At 41.3% G+C, this 26499-nt stretch overlaps 2 protein-coding genes across 10 annotated transcripts in view; one reads left to right on the top strand and one right to left on the bottom strand.

Annotated features, from left to right (window-relative positions):
* Positions 1-12525, top strand: part of TMEM40 (transmembrane protein 40) — a 25891-nt gene extending 13366 nt beyond the window's left edge. For 5 of the 9 annotated variants that reach the window (XM_021533180.3, XM_085590093.1, XM_021533189.3 and 2 more), the window contains 5 exons: positions 1165-1230; positions 1514-1585; positions 1666-1740; positions 2414-2476; positions 2909-3222. In XM_021533180.3, the coding sequence (XP_021388855.3) occupies positions 1165-1230; positions 1514-1585; positions 1666-1740; positions 2414-2476; positions 2909-2928 (296 nt within the window). In that variant the 3' untranslated portion in view covers positions 2929-3222. Of the gene's footprint in view, positions 1-1164; positions 1231-1513; positions 1586-1665; positions 1741-2413; positions 2477-2908; positions 3223-9378; positions 9396-12468 lie in introns of those variants that run through there. The other 4 variants (XM_085590095.1, XM_085590094.1, XR_014958064.1 and 1 more) reach the window with 3 other exon arrangements.
* TKT (transketolase) lies at positions 4911-26499 on the bottom strand. The gene is made up of 14 exons (XM_021533155.4): positions 26303-26499; positions 21607-21724; positions 20157-20270; positions 19423-19520; positions 17611-17802; positions 16685-16803; positions 15615-15808; positions 14922-15086; positions 14169-14325; positions 9576-9706; positions 8585-8668; positions 8317-8410; positions 6699-6821; positions 4911-5206 (listed from the first exon to the last, which is right to left on the bottom strand). Exons 1-14 carry the CDS (start codon positions 26407-26409, stop codon positions 5019-5021), a joined length of 1884 nt encoding a protein of 627 aa, XP_021388830.1. The 5' UTR covers positions 26410-26499; the 3' UTR covers positions 4911-5018.

The following is a 26499-nucleotide window of genomic DNA, read 5'->3' as shown; positions in this document are numbered from 1 at the left end:
ATGATGCCAAGTTACAGTGGGACTGTTGAATTTAGGAAGTAATACAGGACAGATACTTATCAAGTGTGAATTGATGTTCTGCTAAATTCTTTATCTATAGCTCATTCATACAATTGCACAGAGTTGTATCTGTGAGTTAGAATAATGCAATACTATATTATTAATAGGAAAATAATTGGGCTTGCCCTCAAACCAGAATGTGATCAATCTAGACTGCACAAAGAGGCAAAAATGTATCAGGTGCCTGTATCAGGTGACTCAGAGCAGAATTTCTTTTCAAGGTTTAGTTACTCTGTGGTTCAAAAGCACCACCGCAGAAGTCTACAGCTCATATAAAGGACCCTTCCAGTACTCACCTGTTACATCTTTAGAGCAAATTCACTGCCAGGCAGAGGTTGCCCAGTGTAAGGGAAACCAGAATCTGGAACTTGTTCTGAATCAACTCCCAAAGGCTTGGGTGCAACAGGTGCCTCAGGGGCTGCTCAAACCACCAACAAAGAGAAAAGGGAAAAACTGCTGCTTTGAACCTGTTGTTGGAGAGGTGGTGAAATACTCAGCTCTTTCTGGCAATAGAGGTGGAGAAAAAAGAGAATTTGTCAACTCTGCTGATGACAAAGATCAAACTGCTCTGTGTTTAAACCTCTAAAATACCTCATTTGTTCTTATGTTATTTTTTCTTTATGCCGGTGTAGCTGTAGGAGACTCATTTCAGCAGCAGGTCTCATTTTGGGAGGTGCAGAAGTACTTGATGTCAGGTATTATTAGAAGGATGGTTCTCACACCCTCAGTAATGAAGGGGAGGTTTTTACTGTAGCTGTGGCTGTGCAAAGCATGCAGGGATCAAACTGAAGCTCCCTTGTACTATGGCTTTACTCCCCCACTGTCTTTCTTGAGACTACGACTTTCCCAGAAGAGGCAGAAAAGATCCAGAGTGCTTTAAAACAATTCAGTATTGTTAATGCAGACATTTGGTTATACTTTTTAAAGTTCATTCTTAAAACCATGCTCTTTGGAGTAATTAAAAAATTGCTAATTTAATCTTTCTGGAAGGTTTGCAGACCAGCAAACAGTTTTATGTATATTCTGCTCTGACAGTCTATTTTTTGTACAAAAACTCCTTAATTTCACAGTTCCATGGTAATAAAAGACTTCTCTTTTTTGTAGTATATGAGGAAGAGAGCACTCAACCCCCTAAGTGTACAGTACGGTGGATGGGCATACGGAAGGATGGTAATTGATTTATTAAATCAAACTGATGTCAAACCTGTTGAACCTTAGTCCAAGAAAAAGATCTCTGGTTCAAAAAAACCTTTATTTTTCCAATATGAGTGCTTTGTTGAAGTTCATCAAGGCTTCGTGATGAAAATCATCAAGGCTTCTCACAATGTTGAGCCTTGTGTCTGAGAAATCTCAGGGAAATTGATTTCACTCCATGAGTGATACTCTGTACCTAAAGGTGATTTTGGAAGGGCCATGGCTGCAGTTGTGACCTAATCTTCCCTCTCAATTTCAGATGAATTCTTTCATTTTGTCATTCTTTGCTTTGCCATTGGAGCTTTACTAATTTGCTACTACTATCACAAAGGTAAGACAAGATTCAATAGAGGGATATATTGTTGCACTCTAGAGAAATGAACCAAGCTAACATTTATTTTGTTGCCTTAGATTGGACTATTTCTCTTGGGATTGGTTTAATCACCTTTGCTTCCCTGGAAACTACTGGGATATACTTTGGTCTAGGTAAGTGTCCCCCCAGCAGCAGCTGTATCCTTGCACTGAGGACAAGGTCACACAATTGCCACAGCCCATAAAACTTCTGGGGCTGAGATTCTGTAACTCACCACAAAACTCCCCCCAACATCTCCCAGTTGCAGAGGGGCTGCAGACAAGCAGCCTTAATGCTACTGAAGGGAGAAGTTGACTCATTTTTTCCTCTCAGTGATCACAAGACCCTGAGTCACCTCTTTCTGCAGCAATGGCCAAATGCTGCGTTGCCATGACAATGTGTAATTTTAGCAGCAAGGCCTGTCTTCCCAGATCCACTGGATAAGATGCAGTGCATCCCAGCTGCCATGTGTTCCCCTGGGACTGAGGATGAGCCTGGGGCAGAACTTGGATGCAGCAGCTAATGGAAATATTAAATCCTGTGCATTTTGACAGTCCCTAAGGATGGTATAGGAGTGCTGCCACCAGCAGCAAGTTATGGCTCCCCAACCAAGAACTTGTCTCCTCTGCAATCTCATGTTAACATGGTGGGAGGTTGTGGATGGTTCTCTCAAGACTCAGCCTGATCTTTCTTATTAATGATATTGCAGATGTGCTTGTTTAAACAAGTGTCAGTGTTTCGGTTTTGCCATTTTTCTACTTTTTCAGTTTTATGTTACTTATCTTATATGTTTGTTTTCACACCCAGTATACCGAATTCGGAGCGTCCTTGACAGCTTTGTTCCTCTGATTGACAGATTCAGGCTAAGAGGTAACAGTGCTCTTTTTTTCTGACAGCATCTGTCTTCTTTGGTCAAGAATTAAGACCAACTCATTTAAATGACATTTTCTCATCTTACTGCCTTAAACAAAAAAAAAAAGAGTATTTTACTACAGTTCATTACAACTGCTTGGGTTTGAAAATTAGTCTTGAGTCTTTCCCTGTGGCAGAACATTTTCACAATTTTAGTACTCCACCCTGTATGGGGTACTATTTCCTGGCAGCGTCTGCATAAGAATTCTATAGTTTAAATAAAAACGCAGGGGCTGGAGGGAGTTGTCACTTGTTGGGTCTTCAGACAGACTCCTGGTTCATGTTTATCCATGTTTGTGGACACAAAACATGAAGAATACTGAAAAGCTGCATGGATACAGTGCAGTCTGAACACAGCAGTCCTGACAGCTGTCTTTCTTCATCCCACAGGCATGAGGAAAACTGCCTAGGAGGAGTATTTCAGGAGAGTTCCCCAAACCTGGCTGTCCAGATTTCCAGTACTGAAGGAACTGCTTTATGAGGTGAACCTAACAACCAGATGGCCAATGTGAAATACCAAAATGTGAAACTTCTGAAAAATGTCACTCCTTTACCTCCAAAATAAACCTGAAACTGGGGTACGGGGCCCCATTCTGGATTCCAGAGTGGTTTGGGGTTCAGAAGAGCTTGGAAGACAATGGAGATGTAGCTTTGTGTTCAATTCCATTGAAATATAAACGCAGTCACCTTCCCTCCCCCAGGCAGCCTTGTGGTGGTGCATCTCTCATTTAACAAACCACGCCAGTGTGCCTGTGGTGTACCAGAACCAACAGACCAATGTCCTGTGCTGGTGCTGGCTTAGGCTCTGGCTGTTTCTGCAGGGATTCTGACCTCCTCCTCCTCCCCCCAGTGCTGCCCAGGGCAGGCAGAGGCTGGCCCTGCTCTCCCAGCTGAGCCCTGGCGGTGCCAGCACTGGGGCTGATGAATTGATCGTGGCAGAACTCGGAGCAGTGGGCGGGCAGTGGTTTCACCCGAGGAGGCACTGACAGAATGCTGCAGTAATGAGATTATTAACAAGAGCAGATTTCATCTTTTCTCAGGGGAAAAACAAAGTGCTTGATTTGACTCATCCCCCAACCTTTTTCTTTCTTCGAGTAAAATAAACATGAAGCTTTGACATTTGTTTCATTTTATAGGATGTGTTACACATTGCAAGAATGTAGCACTATTGCAATCATAGGAAGACTGCAACAAAACTATATTTTTAATAAAAATTTAAGGTCTTCATACCCACAAAATAATGAAGGCAACCAGTTGAACAGAAAAAGCCATAAACATGGATTTTTAAGGAAAGGTAAATCTGAAAGCTGTAAAGCCCAGCTCAGCATTTTACAATTTCAAGCCTTGCTCAGAAAATTAGAAAGGTTAGTTTTTGTTGTGTGTAATTTGAAGCACCAGCATCAGTCACTCTTGTCTGCAGTTCCAGCTGCACTGCCAGAAACACCAACAGTTGCACTCAGGCCTGCATCAACACAGCACAGCTGCCACCCAATGCCTCAAGGGCTAAATTGTGCAAGAAGGATGAACACAAGTTATTTCATAGTATTTATCTGCTCCTTTACATGGCTTTGTAGAAATATTCCACCATCCCAAACTACTATAAACTTTATGTTAGTCTGCAAATAAAGTCTTGTTTAGACCACTGTAGCCATGCTAGGCAAATGGCTTTTTGGTGAACTGAAAACTATGCAGAGTCACCATGCTCTGATGAAAAGGGCGTTTTGGTGTCCTCTACTCTCTAATGTCTTTCTGAAAGGCAATTTGTGGAACAGTCAAGATGAGAAACATGTTTCAATACTTTATGTTTACTGCAGAGTACCAAATTTAAAACATTAATTTTTAATTTTAACAGAAACTGCTTAAGGGTAAAATAAGCAAAACATTTAAAAACAGCAAAACATTTAAAAAGTCACCAAGTGCATTCCACCATGCCAGATAAACAGCTAAGCCACTCACAGCAGGTCCCATGAGAAAAGTCAGTTCTCAACAAAAAAGCAACTTACACATTGAGCTGCATCCTCTTGAGTACCTGGGAATTTCCTGCTCTTCTTACAGATCCTTTAGTCTTTCTCAGCATCACCCTTGCTGTAGCATCAGCCAAGCACTCAAAGCTACAAGTTCCTATGAAGAGTTTCAGCTTCCTTTGCTTGTGTTGTCTGCATTCAGCATTCAGCCCCTACCTGAGCCCAGGGCTCTTCTGGGCCCCACCTCCCCGTTGGTTCCCCAGGACCTGGAACATCTCATTCCACTTTGGCATCACCCAGCACATTGGGTACTTCCTCCTTGCCTTTGGTTTTGAATGGCTGGGGGCAATGCAGAGAGGTGGGACTGTAAACATGCAGGTATTGCCCCACAACACCAAACCCCACAGAGAAAAGATGACACCACAGAAGGTTTTTTAAGCTGGTATTTTTATTAGAACTCTCTACATAAAGCACCTTTGCCTGCCTTAACCTCTCCGAACGCAGCTCTTCTGTTACACAGCACGAGGTGCTCTGATCTACTCCGCGTTCCTGGATTTGGACACGGCTGCCCTCACTGCCTGCATGATGGCATCCTTGTCAATGCCAAACATCCTCAGCAGCTCAGCTGGCTTCCCACTGCGGGGCACGTGGGACACGGCCAGGCGAGTGACGGTGACACCGGGCTCGCCCACGACAGCGGCACACACGGCTTCGCCAATGCCACCTGTGGAGAGAGGGCAGACACGGCACTGACGGAGCGCCCCGCAGGAGCATCCACAGTCTGTGTAGGGCCTCCATTCCCAGCCTCAGCAAAACACCGATCACACAGGCCTGGGTGGCCAAATGAAAACCCTGTCCTGTGTCAAAGGCATCATAAAAGGACAAGCAGGCTGCCATTTCTGAAGTACTCGGCCATAAGCAGCAGGACACACCTGCCTCTCAAGGGCACAGGACTGTCAGCAAGCTCTCACCACTTTGACATCAGCCACCAGGAACCAGGTTTAAAAATGCACTTTGACTGAAGAGCATTTACAAGTGTACTTAACGTGCTGAAACTCCAACCAATCTCGGCAGCACTTCAGAACTCCATCTTTTCACAGTGCCTGTACGTGCTGCTGGGCACCTCTCTGGGTTATGTAACGTATTCACAACCTTTGCTCAGAGCTCAGCTCTGACTCACTATCAGTCACAGGGACAAAGGATGCAACGGGAACTGCATGGAGGCAGGAGGGACACTGGAAGCAGAAGTACTAGTGAAGAAAACAGGACTTGTGTCAAAAGCAAGTGCTGTGAGACCTGGTAGGAGAGACACCTTCTCTAATACTGCTACCCTTCAGAGAGTGTATCCAGGATCACAGGGCTGCCCACAGCTCCAGGTGTGGTGGGATTTAACTAAACAGCCTGCAACACAGATGCCTGCACCACAGAGTACTGTGCCAGCACAAAGCCCCTGTTCAACACCTCACAGCTAAGACTCTGCTGTCTTGCAAACCTGCAGTAAAATACTAGTCCAGAGCTGAACACTAAGTTAGGAAATGATGAGGTTCAGTGATCTATCACCATCCATAGTCTAGAACAAAACATGGTGTATCCAGCACTTATGGTTGAACCAACTCACTTCAGGTACCTGGCAAAAGTGATGCTCACCTTAAATTAAGATAATATTCTCATAACTATATCTACTAATTCTGTTAGTAGATATCTATGGTGGTGGAGAAGAAAAAAGGGAGGAATTTATCCCAGAGTAGCTTTGGAAAAACTATGGAAGCTGCCCAAACCTGATTTCAAGTAACCTGGATCCTAGCTTTTGGACACGTGGAATACTTAAACCTGCACAGCAATGGTCTCTCTTGCAATTTCACACCTGCAAAGAAGCTGCTGTACAGCCTTTCAGAGAACACTCTGAGCAGAACCCCTGCAGCACAGCAGGAGTTTACAATTTCACTGGGCACAAATGAATCCAGACTTCACTTGGACCAAACACACAAAGGGCACACAAGGCCAAGTTAATCAGAAAGGCAGCCCTGATTACCCCTTAAAGCTTTGGAGCCTTTCAACCCTCAGTGTCACATTATAATCCTAACAGTACCAAAAAAACCCTGAAATCTCTCTTTTGCTTTCATGGGATGACAGCATCAGGTCCCATGCTCCTCTGTCAGGTCAGAAGCTGTGAGCTTTTAGCCTCTGAGGGCTGTGACCTCCCAGACCCTTCTCACCTTCATGGTAATGGTCCTCAACAGTGATGATTCTGCCCTTGGTTGCTCTTGCATTTTCAAGTATTGTCTTCTTATCCAGGGGCTTTATAGTGAAGAGGTCAATCACACGGATGTAGATTTTTTCTGCATAAATAAATAAAAATTATTTGCAACAATGAGTTGCAACATGCAAGAAAATGCCAGTGGTACAGGCAATGGCTGTGATCTCCTAGACCATTATGAGAACTGCCCACATGAACTCCCAGGTACCTGTACCTATGGCTCATCTACCACAGAACCCAGCCAAGCCTTATTTTTATATATATTCTTTCTCCATGCACCTTGTGGAATAGTGATATCCATTTATTCCCAGACATGATGGAGGAAACTTGGATGAGGGACACAAGGTTACCAGGAGCACCCATCAGCAAAACAGTCATCTAATTGGCATTCCCCGGGTAAGAGAAAATCCAGTCACGAGAGAAATCCTTTCTCAGGCTGCTGCAGACCTTTATTGGCAAGCGAAGTACAATTTCCACCTGATTTTTGGTGTGTAGGCATTATGAATTCTTTCTTCACTGCAGGCTGCCACCTCTCAGGTGTGCCTGTCTGAGCTGCCCAGCCCTACCAGTGCACCCTTAAGGTTGGTTGGCACCAAACCCAGATTTGCCCTGCCCTCATAAGGCAGGCCCAGTGGCTCATGAAAATTGCACACAAATGGCAATTGTTTATAAAGAATAGCAATTATGTGAGGTTGTCTCTAATCCTGGCTGGCTGAACACTGGGCTGACTCCTACACATGAAGAGGCCCTATTGTCAGTTTTGTGACTGAAGGCTCTTTAGTGGCCAATACATTTTGGCTTTTAGGCCCTGCCTCTGCACTATGGGATTATCTCCAGAGGTGATTACTCAGACTTCAAGATCAGCAGAGCATTGTAAAGCACTCTAAGTGTAGAAAAATAACAATGGTTCTGAAAATACAACTTTTAAAATGTCCTAAACTCAAGGTCATGAAAAAGTATCTGTCCACTCAGATGCTGCACACAAAACTCCCCATAAGCCACAGGCAGCATTACTGTATTATCTCCTGCTATTTGTAATCTCTTCTTGGGGGGAGGCTCCTAACTCAAAGATGGATTTTTGATGGTTTCTTTCTCTTATTCCATTTAAAGATTACCATTGCTGTGAGATGGCAGTGCCTTGAGCACTGCCATAGATTTGTGCCCCTTCTATGCTAGTTCAGAGCTGCTGCATTCAAAGAAACCCAGGTCAACAGTGAGCCCAACCCAGGGCCAGGTGGCCGTGGGCACACACAGGTGACAAGCTGTGGTTTGGGACCTCGCTCCTCACACAGTGTCCCCAAGCCTCTGCCCACAGAGCACTACCACAGATCAGCAATTCTAAGGAGACCCTGATGTGATCTGTTGTCAATTTTCATGGCTACTAATGCTGTCAACCAACTAAACCCTCCTCCATTAGGCACGACTGGCAGCTGCATGCTGTGCTGTACTGTATCTGCTAACAGGTACCTGACTAGCTGTCTGAACAGTGTAATTAATGTTTACCAGTACAAAGGGTGAGCAGTTAGGCTGGCTAGTATTGATTTTTTTTCCTGTGTTGCATGACAAAAAGGACTCACCTTTTCTGAGCTGCTCTGCTGCAGCCAGTGCTTCATGGAGAGTGACTCCTGCTCCAATCACAGTCACTTGGTCATCCTTACTCTTCAAAATCACCTGCAAGAAAACATGTCCATGTGTTTTTAACTCTTAATCTTACTGGGATTTTTTTATATTTCTAGAGATTTTAATGAAAAGACCAAATATTTGCAATACTTTAGAGGGAAAAGGGCTTTTACAAAAGGAGCACTGCATATTTTCTGTGATTCTATTTATCTGTGCAGTATTTACCTTTGCCTGTCCAATATGGAAGTCCTCATTGTTGTTGTAAATGACAGGGTTTTCAGGACGACTGGTTCTGATGAAACAAATGCCCTGTTTCCGAGGCAAACATGATAGAAGTTAGGAAAACATAAAAGTGTTGACATTCTAGTTGATAAATCCTATGAAAAAAAAATACAGCAAAATGTCTTTTTCTATTTGTCTGATGTGCACCCTCCTATGTTGCCTCTAGTTCTTATAAGTAAACTCTGCCCCACCAATTCCCATTAGTCCTTTGTGGCAGCTGGTTGCTTCAAACAGTACAAAACACTTCACCTCCTCTTAGTCCACACTGATAACTTACAGTTGCCTTTCTGATTCCAAGATACTTATTTCTCTTTTGTTCTCTTGTGGAAATGGAGAATCCTGCTTGAGTTAATTCGGCTCTTGGAAACTTACCATACATGTGCAACTTTTACTCTGTCAACTTTACTCTGTCAGTTTTAAATTAGAGAATAATGCTGGGTTGAAAGTAAGGAAAAAGGCTTTCCATCAGTTAAAGTTCAGATGCCCTTCCAGAAGAAGTAGCAAACTTGTACTTTAATCTCTTCTTCCACTCCTTTCCCCATACTGATCAAAGAGATGATCAAAATCCACAATATAGAGATTTATCTTTTCATATCCAGCTTCAAGTTTGATCCCAGAGATAAGGTACTAGGAGAGAGCACTTTTAGGTTTGCTAAAGACCTAGACTTATTCTAATTCAATATAGATTCAAACTGCACTTGTGTACTCATTTACATCTTTCCAAATCTGGCCCACAGCATTCAAGACTGTTCATTCTGCACTAGCCTGGACAGAATGTCTGCAACCTTTCCTTGAAAAGAAAACATCCCACTGCCCCACTGGAGTCTTGGGAAGAATTTACGTGGGTAGAGACATGCAAGAAACATGCCAGAAGCAACAAGAGTAGTACAAAAGAGAGAATTATTCTCTGGGTCAGAAATACTGTGATGCAAACCTTGGTGTTGGCAGCTATTTCCACTGCTTTTTCAGTGGCTACAGCATCGCTGGGGTAAAACACAGTGGAATTGGGAATAGCCCGGAACATGCACAGATCCTCCAGCCCCATCTGAGATGGCCCATCCTCACCTGAAAGAATTAAAGCAGGGTTACAAAAGAGCAAGTGCACATTTTTTACAATCACTCAATATAGAAGTGAGGTTCAATGTAAACCAGGCAAAAAAGGAGAAAAGGATAAAATCAGGCACACACACGACATGCAAGTCTACCTGCTTGAGAAAAGAATCATCTTCTCCTTAAACTTGGAACCATCTAAACAGTAAATAAGGATAGAAAGAGACTAAAAAGAAAGAAAACTAGGATTAAAAAGAAAAAATAGGAAATAAAGTATAACAGTAAAACAACACAAAAGGAATACAACCAAATATGAAGGGTACAGATACAGAAAGAGGGTCACAAGATATCTGAACATCCTCAGATTTACATGTGCTGAGGCAAAATTTATACTTGTCAATAAGTGTTCCTCCAGATTTAAACTGCTGAAAACGTGAAAGGAGAATTGCATGTGTCCCATCACAAATGGAGAGTGCAATTGGTACAACTACTCTCAAATTCTTAGGCTGATTTCAAGATTAAATGAAGGGTATGCATGTATTTTTTAATACTGTAAAAAGGTCTTTTAAGGAGCAATAGGGCATCTGTGTTGTTAATTTAACAACTCAAGCACCTCATGGCACAAACTGCAGATCTATGAAAAGGAATCATTAGCCAGGACACGTGCTGGGTGCCATGGTTTTCCATGGTTAAAGAAACAACCACCACAACACCCCCCGCCCCAGTGACCTCATGTAACGGAGCTTTGGGAATGGCACTGCTCCAACCAGCCATGCACAGAGCTCTGAATGCACTCATGTCACAGCCTGCAGCAGCAGGGCTCAGAGCCTTCCCACATGCACCCGCTACCTGTTATTCAAGAAGGACGAGTTCACGAGGAAGGAGGAGAATATTTTCCTAAGAGCAGCACAAAATTCTGAAGAACTTTAAACACGTTAAAGAGATCAATCATTGAACTCTGCCACTGCACATTACCAATAAAGTAAGCACAGATCAGGAAAAGGAAGTGTCTCGGCTTTGAATCAAACCCTCTCAACATCACAGTTTCTAAATGTGTGCACTCTGAATGAGAGGGATCCAGTGGGCATTTTCCTAAAATGCACTCACACAATGAAGACACAGAAGGAAAATTAAATTATGAAGAATAAGATTATCAGTGATAATTTTAATATCCTGAATCTGAATCTTAGGCAAGGTAGAGAGTTACTCATGCTTGTCCCGCTTTTGCTATGGTGGTGCCAATACCACCAACATTCAAAGCTACTCAATTCAATTCAAAGTAACTTACAGACTGGCACCAAGTTGAGTCTGGCCCCAAGTCTTTATGAAAATCTCAATTTATATGGTTTTGGAACACCACAGATCAAATGAGAGTATAATTCTCAATTACATCTGCAAAACCTCCATTTATAGCTTAATAAAAGAAGTAAGTGCTTAATGTGAGCAGTAGCAAATGTCTAAACAATTGATATTTCTATTTCTGACACATGTACACTATGATTTTTTTTCTATATGTTCAGTTTGAAAAATACAGATTTTTCCATTATCCTCTTATGACCTTAAAACTTATTCAATCCATAACAACTTTCAGTCCATTAGCAACTATAGGTCTAGGAGAGAACTTGTACAAGTTCAGAAGGTCATTGTGATAGCTATTTCTCATAAATTTAATGGTTCAAATTTCAGTGCAGCAGAAGCCCAGGTCTGCCTAGAACTGCATATGTAAAACTTCAATTTTCACCACAGATCGAGATTGGATTTTGAATTGCATGCAAATTTGGAATTTCATACAGGCCCAAAGGTAAAATAAATATTATTTATTTTATAAATAATAATATTTATTTTATAAATTATAATAAGAAGTATGCTTCATTCATACCCTTTCATTTAAAGTTGAATTTTTTAACTGCTAAAGGATTTATCTGAATAACTTTCTTTATAACTCTTCATATAAGTTGCAAAACTTATGTTAGCATCATACAACTCTTGATATAACTTTATATAACTCTTTATATAAGTTGCAAAACTTTAGGTTGAAATTCTTTTTTGAAAATCAAGTTGAGGCTTGAATGAGATTTGTACCTCAAACAACTTCATAAATCCAAGTCTGCACTTCACAGTCACAGATTCCAGCAGAACATTTCACGTGCTGAAAATTGAAACTTGGAAGTGTAGTTCTAGGAGACAATTCAGGTAACCCAAAGGAGTTTTATCTTCTTAAATCAGCAAAGGCCAAACTGAACTGGCTTTTGCATCAAAACCCTGCTTGCTAAAAGTCTGAAGGTGGAAGGACTGATTTTAGTAGGAGGCTTGCAACAGAAGCCCTCCCTTAATAACTTAACACAATAATACAGTCTCTACTCCAGAGAACTATACTGCTACAAATTTGAGGTCTGAGATGAGATGGTATGTGTTTATGAAGCATCTTTAAATCTCTACCAATATTACAGATCAAATTTTCTGTTTTGTTTTAAATGAAAATAAAACAAAACCAACTCTCCTCCAAACTTTACTGCCAGCCAAAAGTATTAAATCAGCTGAAAAACTGATGTATGCAGAGAACCTTAATTTACTACCCCTGTCAGCGTTCCCTCTCTTTCCCTTTCCCTAGAAATACCTACTTAGTTTTTCAAGCATGAATGTCTACTTGCATTTTTCTTCTTGGTATGCAAGTCTGTTCCTGTTTTCATAGGTCATGTCTATGCATTTCAGATAAAAAATAAAATTCTCTTCCTCCTTCAAAGCCAACCCATTATGATCTGACATGTTCTGAACAGTTACAGTGGGAAGACAAGACCAGAGAAGGCTCTGCTGGTGAGGGCCCTCAGACAATTGGACTGAGATGTGCTGGCTCTGCTGCCTTGGTCTCCACTGGTCTCCTTTTCCCACACCTCTCAGATGGATGGACTGCAGAACACGGCCTGGGCGAGCAAAGTTCATTCTGCTGTAAGATATCCTGGGTTTGGTTGGGATAGTTAGTTATTTTTCCTTAGCTGGTACAGTGGTGTGTTTTGGATTTAGGATGAGAATACTGTTGATAACACACCAATGTTTTGGTTGTTGCTGTGTGGTGTTATCCTAAATCAAGGAATTTTCAGTGTCCTCATGCTCTGCCAGTGAGGAGATGGACAAAAAGCTGAGAGGGACCATGGCACAGACAACTGGGCCACAGGGACATTCCACACCACAGAATGCCATGCTCAGCATACAAACTGGGGAGGGTTGGCTGGAAGGGTCTGACCACAGCTCAGGGACCAGCTGGGCATTGGCCAGTGGGTGTTGAGAAATTATATTGTGCTTGTTTTTCAGAGTTTTTTTTTATAATTACAATTTTTATTATTAGCAGTAGTAATAGTAGTAATAGTAGTTAACTTACAAGTTTTTTCTGAGTCTCCTCCCAGTCCCACTGCAGGGACAGGGAGTGTGTGAGTGGTTGGGTGGAACTTGGTGTCCAGCTGAGATTAAACCACAACAGATCAGGCTTGTGACCTCCTGAGGAACCTCAATATACGAGTCTATGGGAGCTGACCAGATGTGTCACAGAGTCCTGAGGGAATTGGCTGATGTAGCTGCCAAGACACTCCTCATGAAAAGTCACAGCAGTACCAGGTGAAGTCCCAGTGACTGCAAAAAGGGAAACACTGCACCTGGTTTTAAAAAGGGGAAAAGAGAGAATCCTGGGAACTACCAACTACCACTCTGTGCCTGGGAAGACCCTGGAACAGATCCTCCTAGAAGCAGTACTAAGGCACATGGGGAGAGGGAAGTGATTCAAGACAGCCAAGGGTAAGTCCTGCCTGACTTTGAGCAACCTGGTCTAGTGGGAGATGTTGGAAGGAGATGACCTTTAAGATCCTTCCAACCAAAACTTTCTATGATACAATTTTCTGAATTATGTAACAGCTTCACAGTTCCTGTTTCATTAGTATGCAAGAGATTTGGGATTTTTTTTAATCACCATATTAACAATTTCAGTAGTAGAAAATGCTGTGGTAAGTTGAAGTAGTTATTTCAAATGTGTGATCTCTAAAGTGTTTTTGAGATGGATGGGCAAGAGCATCTGTGCAAGAACAGTATCATTAGTTTCTCATTTAAGGGACTGGGAAACAATGGTACAGTAAGCACGTGACTATTTTCTCCAAAGAAGACATCAAAGATGAAATGGAACCTAAACCCTCAGTTTCAGTCCAATCCCTGCATATCGGTCTTTACTTGTACAGTAGGAAACTTGTAGGGAAAAGTCCTATTTTCATCAGGCCAAAGAGGAAAAACAAGCCGACAACAGCTTGAAATTTTTCTCATTCTTTCTAAATACAAGAGAAGTGTACTTGCAAATACGGCTTCCTCCTATCACTGCTGCACAGTTACACCACGCCAGCTACAGTACAGCTTGCCTCCACAGAGCAGGATCTTGGCTGCCAGACCCTTCTCACTGGGTGGATGGGGACTGCTGCTAGGGAGCTGTGGGTGCCCTTACCGATGGAGACGCCGCAGTGGGAGCCGCAGAGGTTGATGTTGCTGTCGGAGATGGCAGCCATGCGGATCTGGTCGAACGCCCGCGTGAAGAAGGTGGCAAAGGTGCTGGCAAAAGCAACGGTCCTGTCACGAGTGGCACAACCAACTGCAATGCTCACCTGAAAGAGGGACATTGGATAAGAACAGTGAATTCCTCATTTATCACTGGTTTCCAGGATCATCATCTGTGGGACTTCTTGCCCTAAAAATTTAGCAAGAAGCTCTCAATGCAGATTAAAAATCTGTTTAGTCCTGCTTCTAATTGCTGGCATTTCCAGAGAGGAAAGGAAGCAACTCACCCTCCCAAATATCTATTCTCCTGCATCTCCTCTGCTCCATGCTTCAACTGCTAGCTGTTATTGTTGACTCTTACTGGCTGCTTCTTTATCTGCTTAAAGCAGCCATTCAGAGATTTTTAAGACTTATCTCCCTCTTTCTTCTCCTGGATCAAAAGCTTAGGTTCTCAGTCCAATGGACATGGTCTTGCTATCTCCAGAGGACAAAAATCATTAGTAAGAAGGAATGGATTTACTTGTGTTACTTGGACTGGTATTTACTAAAAAAGGCCTTCTTTAGCAAAATGGAAATTAGAACAAGGTTCCTAAATTGGTTTTTGCTACAATAATCTCACATTTATTTGAAAAACAAGTATTAGACCCCCAAGACTGTAGGGGAACTCACACTGATCTTTCAATAAACCCAAGGGAGCAGTTACCATGTTCTGCTCAGCAATGTAGCACTCAATGTAGCGACTGGGATGTTCCTTCTTGAAGAGCTCTGAGAAGGTGGAGTTCTTTGTGTCGCCATCCAGAGCAATCACTCGATCGTTGGCATGGCCCAGTTTTGCAAGCGCGACCCCGTAAGCCTTGCGGGTGGCCCACTGCAAAAGGAAACACACCAGGGCTGCTGTAACTTGCTGCTTTCTAGAGGCTTTTTTTTATTCCTGTTTAATTGTTTTCAAATGACAGCAGTATCAAAAGTACATATGAGTACGGTGACACACAGAAGAGTAAACAAACTCACAGTGAAGCATTAGAAAATACATCTGTGCTAAAATTGGCAACTCTCCACCAATCTGGCTAGGAAATGTTTAAAACCTTGCTTTCCAATCATGGAAATTCACCGAAACTCAAAGAGTTTCTTCAATTTTAAAGGCACATTAAGTAGTTTAGAAATTTGATAATCATGAAATGAAGAAGTGATTTGAATCTCCATATTTTAATATGTTTATATACCCTTTCAATACCCAGCACGTTGACTGTGTCACACAACAAAAATAGGTGTCTGTCTACTGAGAAGAGGTGGGCATTTGCAACTGGGGCAAGGGATAACACAAAACCTCCTGCCGTCCAGTTAAATAGTCTCACACTTTGAAATATCTGACTATCAGTGAAAAAGAAGGGAATACCTTTTCTCCCACTTTGTAAGTTGGTGGAGATGGCATCTTAATGTTTCTAATATTTATTATAGGTGCATCTTCTTCTGGAAGGGCTGGAGAAAGCTTTTTCTTGTTTTGGATTCTGTCATCTATTTCCTGAATGACCTGTTCAGCCATATTTTTTGGAAGGGGCTTTCCATGCCAGCTTTCCTTATCTTCAACACCTGTGTATTTAAAGTCACATTAAAAGTAAGAAAAGTATAAAAACAATTTAGGTTTTTAGCTGCAGGTTTTACCCAGATAAAAGTGCAGTGGAGTATGACAGTCCATTATTTTCTTCCAAGGAAGAAATTCCTTGAAAAATAACAGTAGTATTCAACTGCATTAAGACAGACATAGTTAAACAAATAGGAGGAATTTTACATAATCAAATTATATATATTTCAAACTTGTGACACAATCCCAGCATCTTCTACTGAAATTATTTGTTAATTTGCACCTAACAGATCTAAGTGTGGCAGGAAGCAACCAGTAAATCAATGTGAACATTTCAACAGTTCTACTTAAACAAACTCAGATAAGTTTGAAACAACAGTTAACCAAGGTGTCCAATTCAAACAAGATCTGATATTTTACAGCTTTATTTTAATAGCTTCTGTTGACTCTTATCTGTGCTCCCGGCACTAACAGCCAAATCACCTCTCTGGCTAATACACTGCTTTTCCCTCAGTCACTGCAAATAATGAACTTTGCTTGCTTACTCAATGAAAAGGAATGAAGACATTAACTGCTGTTATTAATATTTATCTGGTCAGAAAGGCAAGCTCAGAGTGCTGCTGAAAGCTGTGGCTAAAGGGAATCAAGGCAACTCTTGACACACTGAGTTGAGTGTGCATTTGCTCCGTCCCAAGGATAGAACACTCCATAGCTGGCACACATCTAACTTGAGAGGGCCAAACCAATTTTCTCTGTAATAATGTTGATGAGAGGTAGAGAAGGTGAAAGATTTTCTGCAGGCTGTTGCTCAGATGTGCAGGTACCTGTACTGCAGCACTAGGTATACATTATATCTACATGTAAAGCAATAATTGTTTTATTACCTGATATGCCTTTGCCTTTAAAAGTCTTTGCAATGATGGCTGTTGGCTGATGTTTGGCCTGGCCAAAGGCTTTGCAAAGCTCCTCCACACTGTGTCCATCCACAATGATGGCATGCCAGCTAAGAACACAAACAGATCAGCTGTTTCTAAAGGGTTTTAGCATGTGACATTCTCTGGTAGTCAGCAATAACAATAACAAATACTAACTTCATTCCAGTGCAGTGTCTTTTTAAGAGACACAAAATATGCCAGAAACACAAACTAGCATTTATTTGAGACCATAAAAAATAGCACAGCTGCTTTTTTATAATGTAAAATGAGTCACAGGGGGATCAACAACTATGAGCAAAATTCACAGCCCACAGATAACTAAATTATTCTACATTTCTTCAGACATAATGGCCATTTTTAATCACAAGAGCAAATCAAACATCTAGAATTAAGATGAAAACTGACAAGAGACGTTGATTAAAAAAAGCCAAAACACTCAGGCATAATTTGGTTTCTATTGTATCTGACAATTTTTTAGCATGGACTTTGCATCTGCATGGAGACATGAAACTAAATGAAAGCCAATACAAAAAGAATTCTCTTACTTTCCATGCTGTTTTTTTTCTGATCTACTTGCTATAATAGGACACATGGTCACAGTTATAAAATCTGAATTTGATGTGTTAAAAACAGCTTTAAGACCCCTAACAGATTTATCTGTGCAAGCAGTCCTTATTTTTCCTCAAAACCAACAAATTTTTCCACTTTCACTATTCCTGCTGCAGCCATAAAATTGACAAATATCAGGCGTTATGAAAGACCATCTTCCTTGCTGATGGAATCCTTTAGAGCTGAAAGCTCATTTGAACAACTCTGAGAAGCAAATAGAACATTTTCAAATGAGAGATTATCCTGAGCTTCTCCCACTCACATACCCAAAGGCCTCGCAGCGTTTCTGGTAGATTTCAACGTGATGCTGCAGAGGAGCAGGGTCACTTTGTCCAAGACGATTAATATCAAATATAGCAACAAGATTATCAAGCTTGTAAAAGCCAGCAAAGGCCATTGCCTCCCAAACAGAGCCTTCAGATAACTCTCCATCTCCAAGCAGACAGTACACTCGGTAGCTAGAAGAAATTAAAAATGAAAATAAATTAGGTTTGATGTGTAAGTACTATTAAATCAAAACTCCTCTAATAATTCATAGTAAGAATTCACTTCATTTTTCTATCCCAAACTCAATTCCCATTGTTCAATGCATTCACCTCTGCTAAAGTTACATAATCTTAGACAAATCAAATTAAAATATTTATAAGCTGTTACATGTTAGAAAAATAAGATGAGAAATACTGTACTCCTTTGCAAACCTTGGTCTCAAAAAAATCAAGTCTTAAACCTCCCACTGCAAGGCTTGGCTGAACAAGCCCATTGAACACTGTCACTGTGACTCAGCAAGATCCTGAACAATGCAGGGACAGTTACCTCTGCTTCCTCCTTCCTCCCATATACCCTCTGGAAGGATAACCAGCAGGAATTAATTTCAGGAAACTCTACATTGTGCATGAGCTCAACTATGGATTAGAGCATACTGCACAATAAATTCAGAGTTCAGGAAAAAGATAACCAACGTTATATATAGAATTTGTAGACTATTTCTTCAACCACTGAAGCTCTTTATTTAGGTAAAACTCAGCAGGAGTACTGCCTCATCTCTACCAAATTCAGCCACAGCATTTGTCTTTTACTACCACTCTTCTTCAGAATGATAAAACTTTGTAAATGTTTATTACCCATTAAAATTAAATTTTAAAAAATAGTAAATTATTCTTCAAATATATAATTTAAAAACAAAATAATCAAGATGGCTGTCAGTGATTTTTTTTACTCAACATGAAGCTATAACAGACTTATATCAGCTATAACTGATTCCTACCTGCCTTCAGCTAAATGTGAACTCCTTGCACTTAAGCTGCTCCCCAGTGCTGCACGCAAGACCACCTTTTCCTTTTGCCATGTAAGCACTAGTTAGATTTTTTCCACACGTAGCATCTGCTAAACTCAATTAAAATCAGCAAGTCATCTTTCACAGAAATGATTTCAAGCTAGTGAAGTGTAGGACACATTAACTAGGCAGCCTATGCTCGGATGTACTAGAACTGTCAAATAAAATATATCAACTACATCGGGCTATTTTTCTCCTCATACAGATTTGCCTTTAGACATCTTCTTTTCTTGTGCACAAAACAAATGGCAGGAGCAGTCATTTTTGTCTCTGTGGAGTCAAGTGCCTTTCTGATAACATTTTGGAGCCCTACTTTATGATTCAATTATGCTATTATTGACCATAACTGTTTCTTATCCAGCGTTCTCCATTATTTGTCATCTGACTTTGAACAGACATCTCCAGCTTCCACTTTCCTTCTAAAGGGACACATCCAGTCTCAAAATGGATATCAGTTACTCTCTGGAAGTTAGAGGCTCCTCCAACAACTCCCTGTCTTCTCTGTTCAGGAACATCAGCTTGCAATGCTGTCAGGTTACAAAAGAAACACACATATGCACTAATTGTTACTAATCTTTAAACCCGTGGTATTTTCACTGGCAACAGCTTTGTAATTATCTATCATTTAAAACCTGAATTTGAAATCTGATTTGGGATTGAATAAAGGAGAATGAATCTATCTATGTAATTTAGCAAAATTTTCCCATTGAATACCTATAATAATGAAGTATGAAAATGGAGTTACCTGGCTCTGTCAAAGAATTTGCCAGTGTATGCCATTCCACAAGCAGCACCAAGACCCTGCCCAAGGGATCCAGTAGCCACATCGGTGAAGGTTTGTCTCTGAGAATAAAAAGGCAACAATTATTTTACAGTTATGAAATAGAAGATGTAATTTCCAATGCTAGAAGATGATTTAACATACATCACAATGCACCTTCTCAGCCATAACAATGTGCAAGTCCCTCTAAATCTTGCTGTGAACCCCTGATTTCTCTGCAATGCAAGTTTCCTTTCTTGATGACTGTCACAACTGGGCACTCTGAGAGGGAATGGAATTTCTCAGCTATGCTTTAGATGGCAACAGTTAAGAATAGATGATTTTGTGTAAAAAAAGAATCAATTGAAACAACTGGCTGGGAATGGAAAGACCAGTGAGGTGGCCAAACTGGGTGTAAACTCTTGAAATACCTGAAAGCTGCTTAAAGGGCAAGTGAAGCCTGGATGCAACTTTACCTAAACATTTATGAAATGGAAAATACTGCCATGCAGGGCTGCAGGGGAACTTTACTACAACAATAAAGATCATTTCTACATGCTCGTTCAAATTCAAATTCAGTTTTGAAGCCATAAATGCCATCATCCTTCTTAGAAGTCTTTATCTTTCCTGTACTGCTGGCAACCAAAATTGCTGTGAAATATGCACACTTCTTGTTTTACAGAAAACATACTTCCGTATCAAAGATTATGAGCACTCACTGGCACTGGGTGTCCTTCTAGGACAGAATCAATTTTCCTCAAGTTCAGTAATTCTGCTTCTTGTAGAAAGCCAGCCTCTGCCCAAACAGAATATAAAATTGGTGCTGCGTGACCCTAGAGAGAAACAGAAATTGTAAACAAAACACAAGTTTCAAAATTCCTGACTATCAGGACAAAATTCTACAAAGCTGACAAACCCTGAAATCAGGTTCTTGTGCCCATTAGGAAGGCATGGAGATATTAAACAGTTTTACAGTGCACACATCCACACTGATGCTTGTTCCCCACATCGCTGCTTACAGCACCCCAGTTCTAGTGTTATCTCACTAGAACTTCCTTCAATATGAATGTACTCGGGGTTGAGTGCAGTGAGTGACAACAGGCAAAGTTTTAAGCTTTGTACACTCAGACCTTTGTAGAGCAGTCATCTTCCACTCCTGGAGTCATCAGGAGTCAAAAGAGCACAAAGAGGTTTGAAGCCATTTAGCAACTCCGGACAGAAACACTGATTAATTAGAGAGCTAAAGTAAACATGAGGAAGTGACTCTCAGTGCTTCACTACCTCAGAATCAACTACTTGCTTCTCACTCAGTTCCTTCTTTCAGAGTGGCCACCAGAAATGGCAAGCTATATCCAGCACAAGGGCATTCACCATGGGCTCCACAGCACTACTGCAAGCCACCACTGGAGGAATTCTGACTCAGAGATGGAATGTGCATCACTGGAGCACTTCATCTGCCATGTTTTACATCATTTGCCATATTTTACATTTTTTGAAGGCCCCTCACCTGCCTTTATGTCATATGAACAATATATGCCCGCGATTTGCAAGGGCACAATGTAAAAGGGGACAGAAACACTAACAGCCAGCACAGATTGGGGTTTAAGTGTTTTCTGACCCACAGTGGCTTCAGATGTAACAGTGACTTTAGTACCATACTGGCACAGTAGGAATGCAAACTACAAACTATTCACTAACTTGCACTGTTTCATATAATGCTCCCTGAGAAGCTGGCAGGAATTAGTGCCCACTGTGACATGGCTGCAGGCAGAACAGCAGGGCTGCATTTAACAAGAGAGCACAAAAGCCAACTGCAACTGCCTCGTTAGAAAAAGAAAGCAGACCTTACTGCATCCTGATGGATTGTATAGACAATATAATATTTATTATTTAACATTACAACAATGTAACATAGTGGAGTTAAGACTTATCAGGACACATTACAAAGACCTTTTTTAAACTGTTTTTAAGTTATGTTGCAACTTAATTTAGCCAGCTTCTTTCTGTAGCAGACAAATTCCAGACTCTTAAATATTTCCAACAGACTTCTCTGCAGGTGTCAGTGTATGTAAACACAAGTCAAAGAAGACAAGTCAATTAAATCTACAGACAGACAGCTCTTTGCTAGCAGATTGTAACAGGACAGAAAACCAGTAATTATTTATTTACCTTTGAAAGAACAAACCGGTCGTTGCTGGCATTCCTGGGGTCTTGCACTTTGTACCTCATGGTATGGAAAAACAGCACAGACATAATCTCTGCTGCACTGCAACATGATGTAGGGTGGCTACAAGTCAAGAAGACCCAAGATTACCACTTGTGTTACTGTTTCCTCAGGACCACATCTTTGTACTTCATCAGACCCCAACTCCTCAGCATTAAAATACACAAATCTGAAGTGTTTGATAACCCACCCCTGTGCTGTTTCCCCAATGCCAATCAAATACTTTGAGATAAAGTTTTACAGTGATCTGGTTGAAATGGGTGTTCAATCAGGGCCCTGCTGACAGCTCAAGGACTTGTTTTTTAGAGCTCTCCCTTCTTCTCCATGCCAAGGATCACCACCTGAAGGGGTGGCTGAAGCACAGGACAGTCAGACACAGGCTGTGTCAGCCTGGGCCTGAAATCAGACTCCACTGATTATCTGGTGGCAGAAATTCACACCAGTGCAGAGGAAACAAGGACAGCTTTCCACAGAACTGGAGCCACTCTCTGAGTGGAGAAATTAAAAGCATGGCATCAGGATTTGTTCAGGCTCTGATGCACATGCAGAGATTGGTAATGCAAGATTAGCTTCTGCAGAGAGTTCTGGAACTTTTACAGTAGTAAAATTTAGGAACCATTTCATTGAACCACATTAGAGCTGACAGAATAAGAATTCTGATTTCTAAAGAGGACATTAAATAATGCAATTCTTGTTTTCATCTTCTACTGAAACTGGATATAGAAATTTACTGTCTCCAGTAAACACCCAGCTACATGTTGTAAAATACTAAATTGCTTAATCTTTGGTTAAGAGGGGAACTAACATTTTCTACATTTACATCTTTATAAGTTTGAAATATTGACTTGTGTAGGATAACAGCAGCATGAATTCATACTTCAGCTATAACTTGCCTTAGGAATACACAGGCCCATTTCACAGGTAACTGTGCCATAAAGTACCAACAAGTGAATGTAAAGTCATATGAAGAGGCTATGCAAGGAGCAAATATGGAGTTATTCCATGACAAGGTATATATTTAATTCAAAGTGCAGTAGAAGGGCACAGAATTACTTCTATTTATCTACATTACTGTAATTTTCGTAATAATCACTGTAGTTCTTATGCACCTGGAATGGGTGGCACCACTTGACCACTTGGAAGTACCAGCCTTGGCTTTTCACTTGCTATAAAGCTTAAAAGGGATAAGGAAGCTCTTTAAAAATCTTTACTGAGTATGGAAAATAGCATTTTTCAGATTTTACTGATGCAAACATAATTCTTGACATCAGCCATTGCTACTGAAGTACAGGAAAGTGGATGATGAAGAGTAAGGAGGTTGAAAAAGCAGTTTCTTCTCACTTCATCTTCTAACAACATTTACTTTTCATCTTTAGCAGGCTATTCAAATATTCATCCTACTTGTAAAACAGGACAAACTGACTATGAAAGTGCCACTTTCGTTTCCTACATGTACATTTACCATGCATGTTAGGATTAGACAACACTTTCACTAGAACTTTAATCAGAATATTTTATTTTGATAGTAATAAAACTTCCCGCCCAACATCCCCAACATAACTGTAATAAGAGAACAAAAACAAAAACATGCAAAACACTTGCAAAATACAAATTATGGTTAGTGTTCATCCCTTAGTAAGTACTCACACACAGGGGACCAAGAGAATTAGCTTTAAACCATGGTTCAAACATATTAGTAAATATTTATGTATTTGAGTTAATCAATAAGCCTTACATGCTTGTTTAAAGCTTTCATTCCTTTATATTAACTTTATACTTAACCATACTTCTATGAACTCCTGGTCTTGATTTAAAAAGTTTTAAACCACCTAAAATGGTAGCATGTGGAAATAAAAAAAAAAAAAAAAGTAGAAAAATTTAATAAATTACCTGAAAATTGGAAAAAAATCTTGTTAAAGCTACAGGTTAATTCAATGAACTTCTACTATCAGAAATAAATTTAAAAAAAACCCTTAACTTTGAAATACAGTCCTTCAGTAGGAAGCCAAATCAACACCAAAATCATGGACCCACACAAAACAAGGGTAAGATAATTGCTCCAAGTTAGTTTTGTGGGTGTTTTTTATTACTATGCATCAATTGATATTTGTCCTATCTACATGTGTCCACACATTTCAAAGGATAGTGGTGGAAAGCTAAAATGGAACACGAGTCAAAACCAAAAAAACTGAAGAAAAAATCATCTGCAACAAGTGATCACATCACATATTATGAAACTTAACTGCCTCTTAAGAAACTCTTGCAACTTCCACTTTTAAGAATGTATCCATCCTGCTATAGGATGCCAAGACACTGTTTCAAAACTGCAGAAATCTATCATAACCTACAGCAGACTCTACCCATTTCAATGGGAATATGTGCACTACTTATCTAAAAGAAAAAGCTCTTCCATGCCCCAAAGCAAGTATATTCAATCTTTACAAATAACCTAATCAAATATTTTGCCCACGTAAGTAATTCTGAGCACAAAATTTTTTTTCCAGTTCACTGTGTATTTCATCAGCTGGAGTGGAAAAATTCAAAGTGATGTGTTTAAGCAACTTCAGGATCAGACTGAGTTAGGTCTTGTCCAGGCAAAGACTGTACTTTCTTTAATAGAAGGTAAAAGAAGTAAAGACTGCAAGAACTGGTGTGACATATCTACCACACCACCACTTGTGTTGCAATACACGCCACAGTTCACAGAAATTACTTCCTTGAAAGTAGTAGGCAGGTTCTGTTTTTTCTGAAGTGCTTTTATGGCAAGTGTTTCCTTCATTTTTTTACAAGCTACACCTTTAACAAACACGTATTTCCTTAACAAAGTCAAAGCCATCATGACAATTCAGATTTTCAATTAAGTGCAAGCTTCTGTTTAAACTTAACTTGCATTCAAACATCTTTTCCCATCCTCAATGCACACCAGCAATTTAAGCAAAGCACACTGTCTCAGTTTTTGGAAAGCATTCATAACGCACAGCTGCTTTGGAAATGCACATGCTTTGCCTAACTCCAAAACAGACTGAATGTCTTTTGGGCACATTACTACACCATCATCTTGGCAACCAAATCTTATTAAGAAAATATATTACTTATCAACAGAATCTTCTCTCAAGAGCCCATCTTTCATAATCTGCATGTTATCAGGTTGTGTAATAATTTCAGACTACACAACCCCAGTGGCAGAATAAACCAGAGGGATTAATGAAATGCCTTTGTGCTAGAAGGACTTAGTATTGTAGCGCAGATGAACCAGGGAATAAAAAGTTTAAGTAAAAATAGTTTTACTGTTTCTTCATCAGTATGTTGAGAATGGTTTTGCTGGTGAATTTCATGGACTGCAGAAGAGAAGCAGAGGCTGTAGTATGATCCTTACTCATTAACATCACATCAGACATAACTAAGAATTTTATCTGTTGATGGGACAACTGATACCATACATCCCTGTGGCCTGCTTAAAATACTTACTGGAAGCTGAACACAGAAGCCCAAGCTCTAGAAAGCACAGTTTTTCAATTTACACTTTCACACAGACTTGTGTAATACTGTACACTGCAGCTCTGAAACAAATCAAGAACTAAAAGGGCAGTTGTTGGGTATCCCACACTTGTCTCTTCAGATTAGACCCTACAAGACAGATTTGTAAAAAGCACTGCCCTGGCTTGCTGAGAGGTTTCCCGCGTCCAACACCCCATTTCCCAGGAAGAACCACAGCAGCACTTTCATTTGCTGTCTGCTAACGAACGAGTAAAGTTCAGCTTCGAGAGCCATGTGAGGGAGCTCATGGCAGGCACAGGATGGGGACTGTAAAGCAATTCAAAGAAGCTTTATAATATTTTGCACATCACCTTTCTTCACATAAACCTCAGCATCCAAAGGATTCCTTCAGTTTTATTTTTAAACACTGCAGCTAGTTTCAAAGAGGTCCAAAGGAAGAAATTGCAACAAGACGGGATATATGTAAAAAAGCCCAACCCATCACTTTACATGGAAGCATTCTTATATTTTCCAAGCAGAAAAAATGGTTTTAATTTTACATGACTAAAAGCGGGTTATTTGCAGAGAATTTTTTCTTTCCATAGGTAAAGCACGATCAAAGAAAGGATAACCCTGGAATCTGCACACATCAGAGCCCACACTAAATCCTGTCCAGAGGCCTGAATAAACTGCCCATTGGAGACCGCAGGCATTGCACAGATAATCCCACTTGGGCTCACTTGAAATTCTGTGCAGAATTAGTTCCAACTGACGGGCACGCAATGAAAAAGAAGCCGCTTGCGCCTCGGGCACAAATTCTTTGGTTTCCAGTCCTGCCCCAACTTAGCATTCCCGGCCTGTCTCCCAGCCACAACACCCGGCGGCACCGGCGGCCGGCGCGGCCCGGCCCGGGCGGGCTGTGCCGCGGAGCCCCCGCCGCCATTTCCACACGTGCCGCCTCCGCATCCACAGCGCCGGGGCTTCGGGGGCATCGCCCTGCCGCGGCTCGGGGGCTCCGGGGCACCGGAGCGTCTCCGGGCAGCGGGAGCCCGGCGCGGCCCCTCCCAGCGCCATCCCGAGGCCGGATGCAGCCCCGGGATGCGGGAGCGCGGCTCCGGTGTGCGGCCGGGGCTGGGTCGCTGCACTCCCGCCTCCCTCACTCACCCGGAGCCGGCCGCGGTCGTGGCCTTGATGGAGCTGATGCGGAGCCGGTTGGCCGCGTCCTTCAGCGCCTGCAGCGTCTGCTGGTCGGGTTTGTGGTAATCCTCCATGTGGGCGACGCGGGAGGGCGGCGGCGGCGGGTCTCGGGCAGCGGCTGGACCTCGTCTGAGGACGGGCTTTGCGATGCGGCGGCGCGGCTC

The sequence above is a fragment of the Lonchura striata genome, chromosome 12 (assembly GCF_050655825.1).
Source record: "Lonchura striata isolate lonStrDom1 chromosome 12, ASM5065582v1, whole genome shotgun sequence".
Taxonomy (NCBI): Eukaryota; Metazoa; Chordata; class Aves; order Passeriformes; family Estrildidae; genus Lonchura; species Lonchura striata.
This window is presented reverse-complemented; position numbering and strand designations above follow the sequence as displayed.

Excerpts from the sequence above, each read along its gene's own strand:
- TKT (XM_021533155.4), bottom strand. The coding sequence starts at position 26,409 with ATGGAGGATTACCACAAACCCGACCAGCAGACGCTGCAGGCGCTGAAG. Across the intron at positions 17,803-19,422 it reads AAATTCTTTGACAGAGCCAG|CTACCGAGTGTACTGTCTGC; the intron begins GTAACTCCATTT and ends AATTTCTTCTAG. Across the intron at positions 5,207-6,698 it reads TGAGGACCATTACCATGAAG|GTGGCATTGGCGAAGCCGTG; the intron begins GTGAGAAGGGTC and ends CTCTCTCCACAG.